At 49.1% G+C, this 17,598-nt stretch overlaps 1 protein-coding gene across 1 annotated transcript in view; it reads right to left on the reverse strand.

Moving 5' to 3' along the window:
• Positions 1-17,598, reverse strand: part of PDIA5 (protein disulfide isomerase family A member 5) — an 88,006-nt gene that overhangs the window by 8,820 nt on the left and 61,588 nt on the right. Inside the window, exons 11-14 of the mRNA XM_017671811.3 lie at positions 15,978-16,114; positions 3,757-3,827; positions 3,123-3,283; positions 2,308-2,438 (exon numbers count right to left, since the gene is read on the reverse strand). Coding sequence (XP_017527300.2) covers positions 2,308-2,438; positions 3,123-3,283; positions 3,757-3,827; positions 15,978-16,114 — 500 coding nt within the window. The remainder of the gene's footprint in view (positions 1-2,307; positions 2,439-3,122; positions 3,284-3,756; positions 3,828-15,977; positions 16,115-17,598) is intronic.

A 17,598-nucleotide genomic window follows, 5' to 3' on the forward strand; every position in this document is an offset into this window, starting at 1 on the left:
AGCCAAAGCAGCCTCCCAGCGTGGGGAGACAGGAACAGAGCCTAAGGACGGGTCAGAAAATTCCAATTCTACAGACTCAGCCAAGCTGGCCTAAGAAGGGCCGTCACCATGACCAGACCATTCAGAGCAAGGGGGGAACTTGGACCAGGAGAGAACAATAAAATAGCAAGAGGGAGATCTGGGCAGAAACTGGGGAGGCAGAAGGTGGGAGAGACGAGAGATGGGGAAGGGACATGGGGGCTGGCTTTTCCTTTCTACTCTATACCTACCTTTATCAGGTGTATGACCTTTCTGTAGTATTTAGATTTTTCACACGTAAGTAAGTATACATTATATAAACAAGTACTATATGTATTCTATGTATACACTATATACATTATAAATAATATATTCTTTTTATCATTGAAAAACCTTAAAAGATTTGTCTGTCTTTGGATAGCCCCCCACCCCTTAGCCCACCGATGAACAACCCTAGGAGTCTGGAGCAGAGGCAGGGAAAGAGCAGGAAGGAAGGTGGGAGGCTCTAGGTGCCAAGTCCTTCGCCAGAAGCTGGTCACTCAATGATGACATGGCCCTGAATGGACTGCGTTTAGAACCACTTCTCGTCAGAGAAGACTGAGGCCTTTAGAGGCAGTGACCATGCCTCCTCCCCTTGTATCCTGGGCCAGAACACCACCCAACACACAGCTGTTATTTAAGGGAGATCGTCGGCACCCCAGCAGGCAGGAGTCCCCACCCCCAGGGTCTGGTGGGGAAAGAGGGGAGCATTTCTGGGGGAAAGTATTTAGTCTGGACTTTCTAAAGTCCACCCAGTAGCTGGTCAACAATTCCTTCTATAGTCAGGTTCTCGCTTGCTGCTGAGAAAGCTCTTACTCTCTGAAACACATCTGTGACCAAAAGAGAGGGCACCAACTAAGGATGTAGGAAGGGCTCTGAATTTAGGCATGCTTTGACCACCGCTTCAAACCCAATGGCTTCAAAGCCACTTGGGAAGGTCAGGGGCTGGGCTGGAGGGTGCTCAGGAAGATGAGGGAAGCAGAGGCCTAAATAGGCTGGCTAAAGTCTCAGTTGATGAGTTCCAAGCATTGGAGGTAAAGTCAGGGCCTGCAGGGATAGAGGGAGCTGAGGAGTGGAAAGAAGTGTCTGGATGGGAGGCAGGCTGCCTGGAAGATTCCAAGGAAATGAGGAGACTCAATTTGCCACAAGGCCTAGGGCAAGTTGGGCATCTCCTGGGTGCCGACACTGCCCAGAGGGAAGACAACTCCTTAATATCCACTCTAAGGACAGATGAGAATGGTGAGAAGCTTGAGATGGAACTGAGAAGCACAAGTTCCACTTGGAGAAGAAAGAGCAAAAGCAGAGGGATGTGCTGGCCACCTGGGGCTGGGGTCTGGGCTGCGGGGTGGCAGGGCCACCAGGAGGCAACCCCTCCCAGGCAGTGGGAGCTGAGAGGCATTACAGATCACTGACACTTGACAAGTGGGGCAGTGGGGGAGCAGGAGGGCCGTCTACATCTAAGCGGGTTTATGACTATACTGAACTGCCTGGCTTCTCCGTAAAGCGCAACTTTATTATCTTCACTCTGTTAAGCTGAGCTGTATCCTGGAGGAGAGAGAGAAGGGCAACAGAAGAGTAGGAAATTCAAGAGCCTTTCCTTTTATGTATCAATTAACCACCTCAAACTGGGGAGGTCACAAACACCATCAGCAGCCACGTCACTTCAACTTAAGCTTTGATTGAAACGGGCTCATGGGCTCATGGGGGAGCTCAGATGAATTTAGGCATGCTTTGACCACCGCTTCAAACCCAATGGCTTCAAAGCCACTTGGGAAGGTCAGGGGCTGGGCTGGAGGGTGCTCAGGAAGATGAGGGAAGCAGAGGCCTAAATAGGCTGGCTAAAGTCTCAGTTGATGAGTTCCAAGCATTGGAGGTAAAGTCAGGGCCTGCAGGGATAGAGGGAGCTGAGGAGTGGAAAGAAGTGTCTGGATGGGAGGCAGGCTGCCTGGAAGATTCCAAGGAAATGAGGAGACTCAATTTATATGGCAGGTCCTTGTCACAAACAGAAACAGAGGGCTTTAGGACTGATGTGACAGACTCTCCTGAGATGGGGAGGGAACCCGGCTGAGTCAACCCAAGGAGATTGGGTTGACAGACAGCCTGGAATGAAACTGGGGGTCCTGCTCTCAGCAGAGATGAAGCCAGAGTCAACAACCTGCAGCTGCCCTGGACCCTGGGGGATCGTCTTGCTTCAGTCAGGCCCACCCTTCTTCCTCGCCCCTCAGTGAGGCGAGCACCCCAGCTACTTACAAGGGGCATAGAACATGACCAGGGTGTGTTTCTTCTTCTTCAGAGTCTCCCGGAAGTTGTCTCCCACCAGATGCAACACGCTGGTCTGCTGCTCCTCCCAGGTGGGCTCTGGGGGTGGGGGGGCCTCGGGGCTGCAGGAACCAGGGGTGGGGGAGAGACGGTCATAAGGACAGGCTCCTGTGTGGGCAAGTGCCCCCATCCCCACCCCCAACCCCTCAGAGGAGCATACAAGAAGAAATGACTTTGCATCCTTTCTAAAATTTAATTTAAAACCTGTTAAAACATGAACAAATCTGTACCATCAGAAAAGATAATCTGATTCCCTCTGAGGAGCCTTGTAAGAAGCTGTTTTGTGAAGGTGTAGAAGACCCGAGCCCCTTTCAGGGCAGAGCATCACCCCTGAACCACTGCAGGATGCCCAGTGGACACTCCTCAAGGCCCCGTCACCCCCCAGCCAGCCTGGGCCCAGTGAGTCCGGCTGTGGATGTGAAGAGCCAAGTGCTTCCCTCATTTGTTCAAAGGGGATGGAATAAAATGTGATGATTTTATTGCTAGGGGCTAAGATACGGGGAAAGTGGGTCCTCTAAAAAAACAAACAGGTGGCCCACTGGAGTTGATGAAACTGCATCTGGAAAGGCCTCCAGGGACCTGCCAGATGAGACACATGGTCAGCACGACAGAGGAGGCTTTAGGAATTGGGGATGTCACATCTGTCTTGGCTCCTGGGGCCCTGACTCAAGGTCAGTACCCCCAAGGTTTATTTCATCTCCTCAAAGCCAAGAGTCAAGATGTGTTATCAAGACCATCACACTTACTTCTGCATCCACTCAATAAAGTTCTTCTTTGTTCTCAGCATGGGTGCTGCGTATTTCTCTCCATTCTTAAAATACTTCAGTGTAGGAAACTCGGAGATGTGGAATCTTTCTGCCAGGGCCTTGTTGACGGTGGCATCGACAGCTGCAAGGACACCAGAGCTCTGGGGTGGGGGAGAGGCCAACCATGCATGACAGCCTCAGACGCGGCGCCGGCATAAGAGCCCCCACCCCACCCTGGGCCTTCCCGGACTCCACTTGGGGTGGCTGGCCCCGAGGGAACAAATGAGCAACATGCCCATCATTTCTCATTTGTGGGCTGAGAAGAGGCTTTTAAGTCTGCCCCACCAATCAGGCCATGTAGGCTGCGGCTGTTCCCCATGGCCAGAGCCCCAGAGAAAAGACAGAGAACTTTGGGGCTTTACCCCAGAGCCATGACCCGGCAGAGGTCCCCTGAATCCCTGGAGGGGGCCCCACCCGTCTGACTAAGACAGTCTGCTCAGGGCCACGGAATACCGCAGACCCAGAGGGAGCAGGCAGGCTGCTGCAGAGCGAGCATGGTGAGCCACTGGGATGATTCAGGTCACTGATTCTTTAAAAGAGAACGGTGGCAGAAGGTTAAGGAAAGGAAGCTTACGTCTGCTTCTCCATGGAGGATGTCTGCTGCACTCTCAAATTCCGGCTTCATTTTCTTACAATGTCCACACCCTGTAGGCAGAGATCAGGAGAAACCATTCCCATAACACAGAGGCCTCAGGGATGTGCCTGCCTCTGTAAGGCAGCTGGACCCCATTCCCAGACACCAGGGTACCTGGGAGAAAGATCAGGCACTGGGAGAGAAAGAAAGTTTTCGCCTAATCCACTGGGGATGGGAGTCGGGAAGCAAAAATGAAGGAACTACATGAACAACATGAGCAATACGTTTCTAAGGCCTGCGTGTAAGGCCCTTCTCTGCAGGCTTTATATCCTCACAGTAGCCCTTCAAGATATGAACCAACATTATCCCCATTTTATAGGTAAGAAAACCAAGGGGGGGCGACTGCCCAAGGCTACATACACAGCCACAGGCCACAGAGCTGGGCTGAGAACCCCATCTGGCTGGAAGCCAGCCACAGGCAGGCATGTGCTTCTCAGCACCCTGCTGTTATCACCACCCTCATCTTCTCCAGGGCAAGGGAGTCTGGGCCTTCCATTTGGGAATAAGAATTTATAGAAGCAAAAGCGTGGGGAAAAAATTAAGTTTTGGTTTTTGTTGTTCCCACATGGGAGGAAATATGACAGGCACTGACTTGTCACTTCCAAGCTAAGGGCATTTTCCTGGGATTAAGATTGCTTTCCCTCTCAGAAGAACATGAATGCAGTAAGATGTCACAAATAATAAAATCTGATATATTAAAAAGGACACATGCACTTTGTGTGGGTGATGTCAGGACATTTGTAAGCTGTTTTCACTTTAGTAGAAAGATTACTTTCTGGCTTCTGTGCTGGAGCAGCTGGGAAGCAAGGAGATCCAGACCAGCTCAGGCTTGAGACCATGGAAAGGTGAGCCTGGCTGTGTGGGCACCCTGAATAAACGAGGTTAAGTGGACGGCAACTCTCGTGAGTTGTTACCATGTGGGAGCCAAGAGCACCCCAATTCTACCAATTATTAGGAAAAAGGAAGACATGGCCACCAGGATTACCAGACCTCCCACGCCCCTTGGAAGCCACTGAGCCCTGCCTCCATCTGAGCACTCGGCTGAGATGGAAGCTCCTGTCTCCTGAGGTCATTCCTGCAGAGCTCAGCTCCAGGTGGCACCGAGAGGCAAACACGTCCGTTCCATTCCTGCCCATCCCCAGCTTCCTCAGTCCAGGCCCACCTCCACCCTCCCAAGGACAAAGGGCCCTACAGCCACTGCTCTGCCCGTCCCCACTGCTAACAGAAAATCTAAGTGACCATGGAAATGCCAGGCAGGGCCATCAAGCTCCTCCTGTGGACACAGCACTCAGGGGGAGCCACAAGATAGATGACTCAGTAGAGGGAACCATCACAATGGAACCAGACTAGGGAGTGGCTACAATTCTCAGCTGTATCAACATATGCTGCTCCTTCTTAAATGAGCCCAAGAAAGAAGGATACCTGTGAGCTGGTGGTATGACTAGAGCCCACTCAGGACCCCCATGCACCAGAGGGGCATCAAGGTCACCACGACACTGAAACATCAGAACATTGCTTTTCAGAAATGAGAGTTAGTGCTATCACAACTCCTTTGTCATTTTCTGAACAATCAGATTACAAAGGGCTTTTTTGTTTTGTAAAGTTTGTTGTTTGGAATTGAAAATGCTTTCCCCATGGAAAAATTTCATACAGATTCTATGAAGACTCTCAGGAATGGCCACAGAGCCCATTAACAGAATGTGCCTGAAGCATACAGAGCACACAGTGCTGTTTCTACTGCACTGAGCTATCCCCCAGATGGAAAACACAAAGCCCACAATCCAGTCTGGGGCACCACGTGAGCCTCTCCTTGCAGGCAGCGGCTTCCCACGACAGCAAAGGGAGAGGGTCCTCCTCAGCCTTTTAGGGTCACTGATAATCTTGAGAATTTAATGAAAGTTTCTCCTCCCCTTCTCCTATACTGATGCCTATATACTCCAAACTTACATATAACTTCAGAGGGATCCAGACCCCCTACTGGCTCACAGACCTCAGGTCACAAGGCCAAAGCAGAGAAGGCCTGACCCCAAGGACTCACTTTCCCTGGGGAGGTGGGGTGGAATGACATGGAGCGGTGCCACAGCTATCCCTCCATGCCCGTCCACATGTCAGGAGTAAATGGGAGAGTCCAGGAAGATTCTACTAACTTAACAAATAAATTGAGACTTAAAAAAAAAAATTGTTTTTTTTTGGTTCTAAAATAAAAGGAATAAATCATTCTTTGGGTCTTATGGTCAGAAGGAAAAGGTTCTGCAATTCTTAAAAGGTCCCCTCTTCCAGGCCTGCCTCCAAGCTGACAGCTCCCTGCACCCTAAGGTGACCACCCTATTTCCCCACTCCCAGGGTGATCTCCCCTGACTGGGGTGGAGGAGGCCAGCAATGGAGAGACGCCAGGAAAAGGAAGCTCAGAGGCACTGTGCTGCTGATGGGTCTGTCACCCAGGAGTTGAGCCTGCTCTGGGAGGAGGAAGAGAACAACCCGCGTCAGCCCCACTCAGCCCCACAGGTGCAAAGCAGGACACGTGGGCAGGCCTCAGAAGCCCCAGGCTCGAGGCTCCAAGCGACCCCTGTAGAAGGAGAGAGAAGCAGGAAGGAGATGCCCCCTTGACCACCCTGTCCCCTTAACGGGATATGAATGGTGTCAGGCTAGTGCCAGCAGCATCCATGGTCAGGTGGGCGGTGGGACTAGAGTTGGGGCAGGGGGAGGAGAGACAAAGAAGAGCCAGTCACTGCCACTCAGAAAATTGCTGTTTATTTCCAAAATGTCCCAGTTAGTGTGGCAGGACCCCTGAAGATGAGAGAATTCACTTTCATACACTTACTAGATTCCAGCGCTTTGATGCCACTGCCCTGCTGAGGTGGCAGACAGATGCCATGTCACCTGCTTACTTCCATCAGCGGCAGGCCAGGGATGGACTCTGAGGCTGAGAACTGGCTCTCTGGAAAGAAGAGCTGTGACCAACCTGCGATATCCGCCATGGACCTGAGAGAGGCAGCTGGGGCCTAAGCCAGGCAAGGGCCAGACTCCAGCTTGCACACAGGGCTGTCTGCTGGACCTCCGGCCTTGGCTCTCAGACCCTCCTCAGGTGCTTTCTGCTCTGGGCTTCCACACGCTTTATCTTGGCAGCCCCATGAGAGAGAGGACAGAGCCTGACAGAGCCAGAAACGGTGGCTGTGGGAGATGAAATGATAAACCCAGGCCTCAGGGCCATCGTTACAACAGGGTTTGGAAGGCAGATCTTCTGGCTGGAGCTCCCTTCACAGGGTCCATGAGCCCACCTTTTCCCCGAAGTTCCACCTGCCAGCACCCACGCTCCTCATCACAGCCCCTGCCTTTGGAGAAGGCTTCTCTACATACAGCACCCAGCAGGGCCCCGCTTTGAGTTGCTAGCTTGCTCCAGTCCCAGTAAACCACTTTTTTCTCTCTCACAAAACGCTTCTTATTCGTGTATTTCTCTGGCATTTAATTTTATACTGTCTTATGACTGTTATGTTGCAGTCCTCTGATATTTAGGGGAACAGCCAGAACATCTTTTCGAAACAAATCAGATCAGATTCCCTTGGTTGGAACTTACCAGTGGCTTCCCACCTCAGGGAGATCAAAACCCAGACTCCTTACCTTGGCCACAAGCCCCACACCTTGAGGCCCTCCTCCCCTGCAGCCTCAGTGCACGTCTCCTCCTTCCTGTTCTGGCCTCTGAGCTGCAGCCTGGGCGCCCCATGCCCCCTTCTGCTCTCCCTATTACACCAAGCTCATTTCTACCTCAGGGCTCTCAATGTGCTAGCGCCTAGAACCCTATCTTCTCCCTTTGGGGAAGGTCTTTGCACGGCTGACCGCTTCACATCATTCAGGCTGTAGCTCAAATTTCACTTCTACAGAGAAATTCCCTGACTAGCTAAACCAAAGGAGCCTCATCCCATCAAGCTCTCTTCCAATATCCTGTCTATTTTCTCCATAGGAAAAACAGCTGGGAAGTAATATACATGCTTGAACTAGTCCATCCCTCCAACTGGAACATCACTCCATACAGACTTAGCTGTCTGTGTAGCTCACCACCATATCCCTGGTACTGAGGGCATCCCACACAATTTCTGAATGAATTAACCTCATGGCTGTATTGTTCAGGTTTATATCTGTGTATACAAGGACTCAATTCTTTTGGGGCAAGAGTTACACCTTGTACCCAAACAGTTGCTAGTTTAACTAACAGCTCTATTTAGTGTAACTGGCAGCCAAGCCAGTTACCATGCATTACTACACATGTATCCCTCCCTACCACCATTTACACACTTCCCCTACTCCTTACTGAGTCAGGAAACATCCTCAGAAATCTCCAACATCTATGGATGTTGTTTTAAAGTTTCCCATACATACCTTAGAGTTCTCTTGATACCATTATGATTTTCACTTCTAGCATCAATTTCCTCTGTTCCTTGAACAAGAGACTAAGGGCTAAGCAATAAACCTCTGTAAACAGAGTTTATGATGAAGAGCTAGCCAGACCCCAAGGAGGAGGAAGGTTTGGCTGAGCAATGTCTTCCTCACTGACACCCACCTGTTCTGGGCAACCAGGGGTCATGAGCAGTGCCTGTTGTCACCCCAGCCCCCGCCCCCTGGGCCTGGCCTTCAGGATGTCTGGGCTGCATGGGCTGCGCTAGAGCTAGAGCTGGAGGGTTTGTAAGACACAGCAGGACTCCAGCCGGCTGCGTTTTAGTGTCCTGATTGTAATTTGATAGGCCATTAAGTTTCACTGCCAGACTTGCTTGTTGGGTTTTTATCATCTGTGTAAGTGCACTTAGGCTGGTGTTCATGACCTGGCACGAAGGCTGCATGTCAACTCCTCGATCACACTCTTTTTGCTTGTGGGAACACTGGCCTCCTGTCAACCCCAGCCCTTCAGATTCCTCTGGATTCCACTGACTCAATAACACGTATAATCTTATAGACCAGCTCTGGAGACTTTACTGGATCCTGGAACCAGAAATTTTCCAGGAGACTAGATTAATCTGGAAAGCTTCCTGGTAACCTGGGACTCTTAAGGAGCTTGGATTTTCCAGTCCATGCTGCCTTGACTAAAATTTGTCTTGGGGCCTGCCAGGGAAGGGGGGCCCCACAGATGCTAGCAGGAACACTGATGTTTTAACATTGTGACAGTTCTCCTGAGACCTCAGGGCTCTTTCTCTCTCTTTGACTTACAGCTTTTATTGAAGTGTAGTTGATATACAATGTTTTATTGGTTTCAAGCATGTAACACAGTGATTCAACAGTTACACACATTATTAAATCCTCACCCCAACTAGTGCAGTTACTATCTGTCAACATAGAAAGAGGTAACAGTCAGGACTTTTTGAAGCTTCCAGTTGTATATGCACCCAAGCTGACTGGCAGACACTCACACCCACTCGGGAGCAGAGTCACACCGACAGATGCCTCCATCCATCACACAGCCTTCTTCTCGTGCAGAGAGAATATTGCGGCTTTTTTCTTTCCTTTACATTAGTATAAAATGTGGATAACAAACTTTTAAAATTTTCCTTCCAGGCTTCTATCCTAAGGAAATAATCTGACATGTGGACAAATCTTTATGCATGAAAATGTCCTCTGTAGCATGATTTATAATGGGAAAATACAGGAAACAACTCGAACCTTCACCATTACGGGGCTGGTTAAGTAATTTATGGTGCCATTATACAACGGAATATTACATGACCACAAAAAGCATGTAAAGAAAGCATTTTTAATAACAAGAAAATACAAAATAATGTTAAGTAAAACGTAATGGAAAAGATGTATGAAGAAAAGGACTTAAAAGAAATAAAATTAAATCCCTTCCTCTCACCTGGCACAACAAATGAAAAATACAGATGAATTGAAGGATGAAATGAGAAAATAAAATCTTATAACAAAGTATGGAGCACTATTTTTATATCCTGGGAGTGGATTTCCCAAGCAATGCACGAACCCCAGACATCAGAACGGAAAAAGACAGGACTGCAGAAGGCTCAGTAGTGGACTCCAGGACTGCCTGGGTTTTAATCCGGGGTCTATTTACCTTCTGGCTATATGACCACTGGCAAATTTCTCAACCTCTTGGTGCCTCCTTTTCCTGATCTATAAAATGGGAATGATCGTGATATCTACTTCACAGGATTTGTTGTGAAGATTAAAAGAGTTAATATATGGAAAGTGCTTAGACCAATGCCTGATCCACAATAAATATTCTAGCTATTATTTGACTACAAAAACTGCCCAACTTTTATAAAATGAAAGGCACCATAAAGAAAGTTGAAGCAAGCAATAGAGAAAATTTAGAACATAGAAAACATATATTAATATCTGTAAGTACAGACTTCTAGTTCAAAAAGAAAAAGACAACCCAGTAGAATAATGGGCAATGGGTGTGAATGAACAGGTGGTTCACAGAAGAAATATGGAGGGCTGATTATCATATGCAAGATGCTCAACTTCCCTGGAGGCCAGGGAACTGCAGCCAAGCTGCCCTTTTGCCAGCGGAGTAGGAACATAAAAGGCTGATAGTACCCATGGCTGGTGGGGAGGTGGGCTCTGTCACACTACCCATGGCTGGTGGGGAGGCGGGCTCTGTCACACTCTGCCAGGTGTGGTGAAACCCTTCTGGGGGTAAATTGGTAATTTCTATCAAAGTTCATGCATACACCCCAGGGCCAGCAATGGAATATTACGTGACCACAAAAATATTTTGTAAATATTTAGACACATTTCTAAATGTTCATGTGAATAGTGAAAGACAAACGTCTACCAACATTTTTTGTTAAACAGATTTAAAAGATAGGTTTTGGTTAAGATAGGTTTAAAATCCATGGCATATCTAAATAAAATATTCAGTAGTTGAAAAAGACTGAGGTAGATTTATATACCAACATCTACATATAAATGAAAACATCTTCACGACCTACAGGCAAGATGAAAAAACCAAATCACAGAAAAATAGATAGGGAATGATCCTGGTTACAAACCTCAAACCCTGTTAGGCAGAAGTACAGAGGAAGAAGGATGCACCAGCTATCAGCAGTGGTCAGCCTTGGTAAGGGGACTTTGCACTATCTGCACTGTATTCTTACGTAGTCTTTGAGCCTTGCACTGCCAATAACAAGAATGTTAATATTATTCTTAAACCGTTTGTGCAATTAAAAAATAAAGATGATAGCATAGGGAGTTTCATGGCTTGATAGTTACACAAATCTATACATGTGTTGAGGAAAGAAAGTCAATGTAACTGAATGTTAATTTAAAAAACAAACATTAAATGTTGAAACCACAATGTTGTTCATGTGAGACCTCCATACACTTTAATGAAAAATAAATAAATAAATATTAAATACAAGGGGAAATGAAAAAATAAACTAGAAAGAATGATGCCAAAAAGAGAAAAGTGTTTTCTTGGATAATGGGATTATAAGTAGTTTTTTTCCTTAACTGTTTCTATTTCTCTGTACCTTTAGATTCTTTAAAAAGATCTCATGTTACTTGAGCATAAGGCAGAAATAAAGAAGCAGAAATTCTAAAGTCTGACAGGAACCTGCCACTGTACCCAGAGAGCGAGCCCAGCCCCTGGAAGGCAGGCCGGGCCCAGTGGCCTCCAGCATACACCTGCTGGAGGCAAAGAGCACCTCTCATCCCAGGCCTCTTGCCAAGGAAAGGGGGTGATGCGGCAGGGGTGACGAGGGCAGAGGCAAGGGGAGGCAAGGGGAGGCTCTGGCTCCCCAGCAGCTTCTTTCTTAGGATCCCTTGCTGCTTCTAAGCACCCGCATACAGGGGGAGGGCTTCTCCCCGTGCTCAGGGACACCCTCCCTGGGAGCCTCCACTTTGTTCCTTCAACCATCCCCACGTGACGCTCACTCAGATAGTGTGCTTATGGCTTCGTGTCCTTCCACAGCCTAACACAGGGCTGGAGGTACATGGAGAGGCAGGAGGTGGATGTTATTGCAGCAAAACAGACGGTGACAATGTACAGTCGGACTTTTTTCATTCAGGATGCTGCAGAAAGAAGCCAATGGCACCACGGATAGCAGCAGCCAGTGTCCTGCCACCCCTTTCCTGACACCATCTTTGTCCCCTGCAGAATCAGAGAGCTGGGTCTGGTGCTGCAGCCTCCCCTTCCATGCCAGGACCCCCAAGGCAGGCCGGATGAATGACAAAAGGGGAAGTGCTGGGAGATGCAGAAGCTGCCCCCAGGGCCTGGGTTGTCCTACACTGCACTGTGGCCAGAGCCCACTGCCCGCACTCAGACTGTCCCCGCCAGGCCCAGCCCATTCTGGAGGCTGGGGTCTGTGGGGCAAACCTACTTGTTAACCTCAGCCCCGGCTCCCTTGGTATGACCTGGGCTAGGATTGGAGCTAATGTACATGGGGGGCCCTGCATCATGCTGGGCCAGTACTTATTTGTTCAATGAAACTCAGGCATCAGATGTAGAGGCTGCAGGAGAATCTGTGTGGGTTTCTCCTGGACTCTAGCTAGGAAGGAGGGGTGGAGGTGAACTGGGAAATAAGCTGACCTGGGCAGAAAGCTGCAGAAGAGCTGGAAAAGAGGGTAAACAAGCAGGGGTCCAGTGGAGCAGTTTGACAATAGCCAACAACCAGGGAGCCATGTGCCTTTCCTGCCAACAACCCAGGAGTGTAGTACCATGGGCCCCTCATGAGGGTTCCAGGCAGAGAACGAAGAGACTTGCCTGTGGAATCTACAGGCAGCACCCACCTGGGGCAGACCGCACTCAGGACAAAAGCTGAAGAGCCTTTCTCTTCCTGGCCTTCCAAAGTGGGACCAGGAAAGAAACGGCATTGAGCACTTACTTTGTGCATAGAAATAACACTGCAAAGAGAGTCCATGGCTCTTTCTGGTAGTCAGCATCAGGAATGATATTAATTTTCTTCTCTATACTTTCCTGTATTATCCCTGTATAAAATGTACATTCATTCCTTTTTAATTATCCAAAAGTCATAAGAATTACGATTTTTAGTTTGAGCCCAGTGTTGGGATTTTTAAAAAATCTTAATCCAAGTTTTTGATACTCTAGCTAGCTATTCTTTTTCCAACTCTAATCCTTTCCTTGAAGATTTGGAACTAAGCCTTGTGCTTTATAGTTTCAACCAAATTGCTGATTAACAAATAAGTAACCCCCTGTAGACAGAACCAAGCCAGACTCACAGTCACAAAGCACCAAGGGGATGTTTTTCCCCTCGGAGTGACCCTATCCCACTGGGTTTTCCCCCTAGCAGTCAGGAAGACAAGGACTCACACTTTTGATAAAAGAAAGACAAGCTAACATATCACCCTAGTAATCCTCTCCCGGAACCAACCAAGCCCATCTGGCAATCCTTGGGAGAATCTATGGTCCACGTCTCCAAAACGGTCTGTTTCTAAACTACTCCTTAATTGGTCTAGGATTGATCCCTTTAATACCCACATTTGCAGAATTCACCTTCTATGCACTTGAGAAAGCTGAGACAGCATGACCTGCCTCAGCCTCCTGAGAGGTATTCTTTGCTCTGGGTCCCTCAAACATGGAGCAAGCGGCTGCCTGGTCACTGTAGGGCATGAGATGCACCACTAAGCAGCTAAGAGCTCTCTGCTTCTCAGTTCAGCCCTCCTGGGCTCCAAATTCTAACCCATATGCCGTCCACCCTTCCCAGGCTACAGATTGCACTTCTAGACAAAGGATGGTGCAGAGATTATTTAATGCAGAGCCATCCCATCTGATGGGAACTTTACAGGCAGTGCAGCAGAAGCTTCACCCCAAGCTCTTGCCCCAATTCTTCTCACTCTACCAGCCCAGCAGAACTAAACCCACACAGCCACACATATGTAGAGCCAGGGGCTGGCAGACACCAGAACAGAGTCCCTAACAGGGAGACCCCACCAATAGAAGCCTTAGATGTTTCCATTTGCTAAGTTTGAAATGAGAGCACGGTGGTATTCATAACATATCTTAATAATTATGACTAATGGGGAAAACAAAAGCTGCCTTCTGGTTTCTAGTTCTCATTCTCCAAGCTCTAAACAACTTCATTTATTTTCTCCTTCATTAAGCCCTACTCTATGCCCATAGGTGACTTAGGTTCTGGGTGGAGGGAGTAATGACTGAGATCCTCCTGGCTCAGAGAGGAAGAGGATGTGTAATGAAAGCAGGGGGAAGGGAAGGACCCTACAGCCAGGGCTCTGGGCCCCAGACCCTGCCAGCATCAGCTACTACAGTGGACTGCTCCAAGCCAAAGAATAATAAAAGAACACAGACAAAATAATGTCTAGTTTGCAACTAGGGTTTTTAAAAAGAAAGGGCTTAATAAACTATTATTTAACAATCCCAACCTATCTGGTACATGTTGTTTTTGATTAACTGACATGATCCACCAAAGGGCATACATATTCTTCATGCTGAGATGCATAAACCACAAACCACTACACAAATCAGTCTGCACGATTCCAGCAGCTGGGTGGCTCTCTTGATGCAGTCCGGAAAGAACAACACACAGAGGGGAAGTTCCCGTGGCAGAACTGAAATAGCCAGCCAGCCAGTATCTGCCTTTACTGCTGGGACAGGGTGATTTCAGCTCTAGATGCAACATAACTTCCTGCAAAACTGTTTCCATCAGCAGCTCTGGGGCTGGTAGGAGTGCATTCCTGCTGGGAGGATGCTGCAGGGCTGTTTGGCGGGCAGCCCTTCAGGGACTTCCCACTGCAGGGATGCTTCACTAAGGCCCCCGCAAAACCAGGAGGACATGCTCCTAAAGCCCTGTCAATGTCCTTATTCAGGAGGCTCTCTGAGAATCCTTTTTTTTCTTTTCTGTCCATTTGCTAGAAATTCAGAAGACAAAAGGCCATAGGGAATACTTTTCCTTTGGATTCTCTTAAGAATTTGGCACTTATGAGAAAGGAGCTGGGGCACCCCAGTTGTGGTCCATTTATGAACAATTCCCAACTAATTAAGCCCATTTGATGCTGCAGGGGGAGGGAAGGGTGGGGTCAACCATATAGGACTCAAGGAACAGTGAACAATTTCTGCCATTTCTCTGTAGGACAGTCTCCTCATCTGTAAAATGGGGCTGAGCATATTCGTTTTGTGGCTCTGTGGGTTAGATGAGAAGAAATGCCCCTGCAAGAAGTCACGTCATCACCATAGGATGACGCACAAATGTCACAAGGGTCCCTATGACTAAGACAATTAGTAATGCATTCTCGACACCAAATATGCCTCTATGGACTTGACAATTGACATAATCTGTAGTTATTTCTTGCTTTTTTTTCCTCCTCCAAATTATCATACCTGCCATTACTGGACCAAAGAGCTGGCAAGAAGCTATGAGAGAAGAGCACCCCACATACACACACCGCATCTCAGGTGCTGGGGACCTGCCTCTTCCCCCCACTGGGACACTCGCTTTCCCAGGAGCTGCTCCCTGGAACTCTGTGCCCTGGCCGTCATCCCCTTGCTCTCACACATCCTTGCTCACATTTCCAGGGGTAGCAGCCTCCTCTCTTTTGGAAGTGAATTACAATCAGTTTTTCATTCTACATGGGAATGGGGAGGATACTGGCCTAGATTAAGTCCTGAGCTATAGGCCCTCCAGCCATTACTGCAAATGTACTTCACAGCATTCAGTTTCCTTCCTAGTTCCACTGTGGTTGCTTCAGACTGTGGCTGACACCAGGTGAAGCAAAGCAGGCATTCTAGACACTGGGGGGTCTGCGGCTCCAACCCTGGCCTTACCATGTCCTCTCAGCTTTTAGGCAGCAGGCCCTCTTGGGCCTCTGTTTGCACACCTGTAATATGAGGGGTGACTCCCATTCTAGATAATATCCAAGGACCCTTCCAGTTCTCAGGCCTCCCATTCTGGGAAATCTGATTGCATCTCCCGATTCATGCTGGCTTGGAGGAAGCCACTCAGGTCCACCAGGTTGAGTCAAGGGACACATGTGGCCTGACCAGGATTTCAGTGCTGTTCCCCTGGGGATGCAGGGTGAGCTGTGTGCACTGTGAGGCTGGGGAGCTTTGCCTGGCACCAGTGTATCCCTGGCACAGAGGAGGCTTCCAACAAGAAGAGCTCCCTGGACTCCCATTCCAGAGCAGCGCCCATCCTACACTGAGGGAAAGAGGGCTGTGACGGGAGGAGCGAGGGTCCACTCACATGGGGCATGGAACATGACGAGGACAGAGGAGTGTTCCTTCACAAACTGGTCAAAGTCTTCATCGGTCAGGTGATAAACGGAGCCACCCTCATCTGCCCAGGGAGTCTCAGGGACCTGGGGCTGTGGCGGCTGTGGACTGGAAGACCAAAAACAGGCAGAGCTCAGAGCAAGCCCGGGGCCTTAGCAGCCCTTAAAAAATCCAGCCCCCTGGCACAAAGCCCCCAGCTGGCTCGGCATGGCCTGCTTTGGGGCTCACCAGAAAACCCCCTGGTGAAGGAGCAGAGGGGTGAGTGGTCTGGCCTTGCAGACCTTTGACCTCCCCTCAAAACCCCAGAAGTGCTTAGTGGATGTCCTATTACACGCAGTGGCTTTTAGCTAGAGCTTGCTAGTCAGCTCAAGAAATCTCACTACCTCCCAGGAATCTAGGGGTTTAGTAGCTTCTCAAGTACTTTCAAACTTTCAGCAAACTGGCATGAATAAATAGCAACAGCCAAGAATGACCCTTGGAAAAGCTTACTGTTGTGTTTAGTGGTGCCCCACAGGGCAGGCAGCAGGGAGAGGGGAGAATAGGGGGATGGGGTGGGTGCGTGGGGACGAGGAGGCCAGAGAGAGGCCAGGTGCCTGAGATAGACCAAATCCAAATCTGGGCTGAGGAAGGGGCTGGGAGGAGAGGCCGCCACAGGAGCGGGCGGGGCATTCACTGACTGGCCTGGGAGCACACTCATGACGAGGAAGAGTCAGGCTAAGGGAACAAGGCTAGGGACACCCTACCTATGACAGAGTCTACGCTATGTCACTAATCCTTCCTAGAGACCAGGAACCAAGTTATCCGGTTCTTGCAGAGGCAGTGCTGGAGCTGGAGCTGGGCTTGGGGGTCCGTCCAAATCCCATTTGTACCACCTACTCTCTGCAAAATCTCAGGACTCAGCCTAACCTTCCTGGAGCCTGCCCCCACCTGGGAGAACCACGCTGACAGCCACATCCCAGCTCGCAGAATGCCCTCTTTTGCTCCAAAGCTGAAGACAAGACTGCTGGTGACTTAAACTCCCTGTGCTCTAGTGCCACAGTACCTTTGCCAGAGTGTCTTAATTGCTGATTTGAAAAACCTTTTAAGATGACAAATGTGAAAAGACAACCACAGTTTCCTGCCTCTGACAGCCTAAAGTAGAAAAAAAGTGGCAAGTTCTAGCACCCAGCCTGAGAATTCACGAGAGCAATGTGGTCAACACAATGGGATTCGCCACCCCCACACGTAGCCAACAGAGGGGAACCTGCCACTCCCACCCCGTGGCAGAGCCTGGGTTTGATGTCACCTTCAGCAGCCCTCTCTGGTGCTTCTGACTAGGCCCCACTGGTGGCCTTAGCCACTCTGGTCCCCGGCAATGGGAAGAATGAGGGAGAGGACCAACCACCCTCAGGCCATGTACATCCAGTGTCAGGTAGGGATGGTGGCCAAGTCAGGCTTTGGAATGAGTCACCAGCCAGACAGTGGTCCCAGACCAACACCCAGAAACCTAGTTTCCTAACCTTGGGCTCAAAACAATTCCTCAAAAACAGCACCAACTCCACGTCAGGGAATTTATCTTTCCAATACACCTGCATACATGCAAATTATCTACA

The sequence above is a fragment of the Manis javanica genome, chromosome 3 (assembly GCF_040802235.1).
Source record: "Manis javanica isolate MJ-LG chromosome 3, MJ_LKY, whole genome shotgun sequence".
Lineage (NCBI taxonomy): Eukaryota > Metazoa > Chordata > Mammalia > Pholidota > Manidae > Manis > Manis javanica.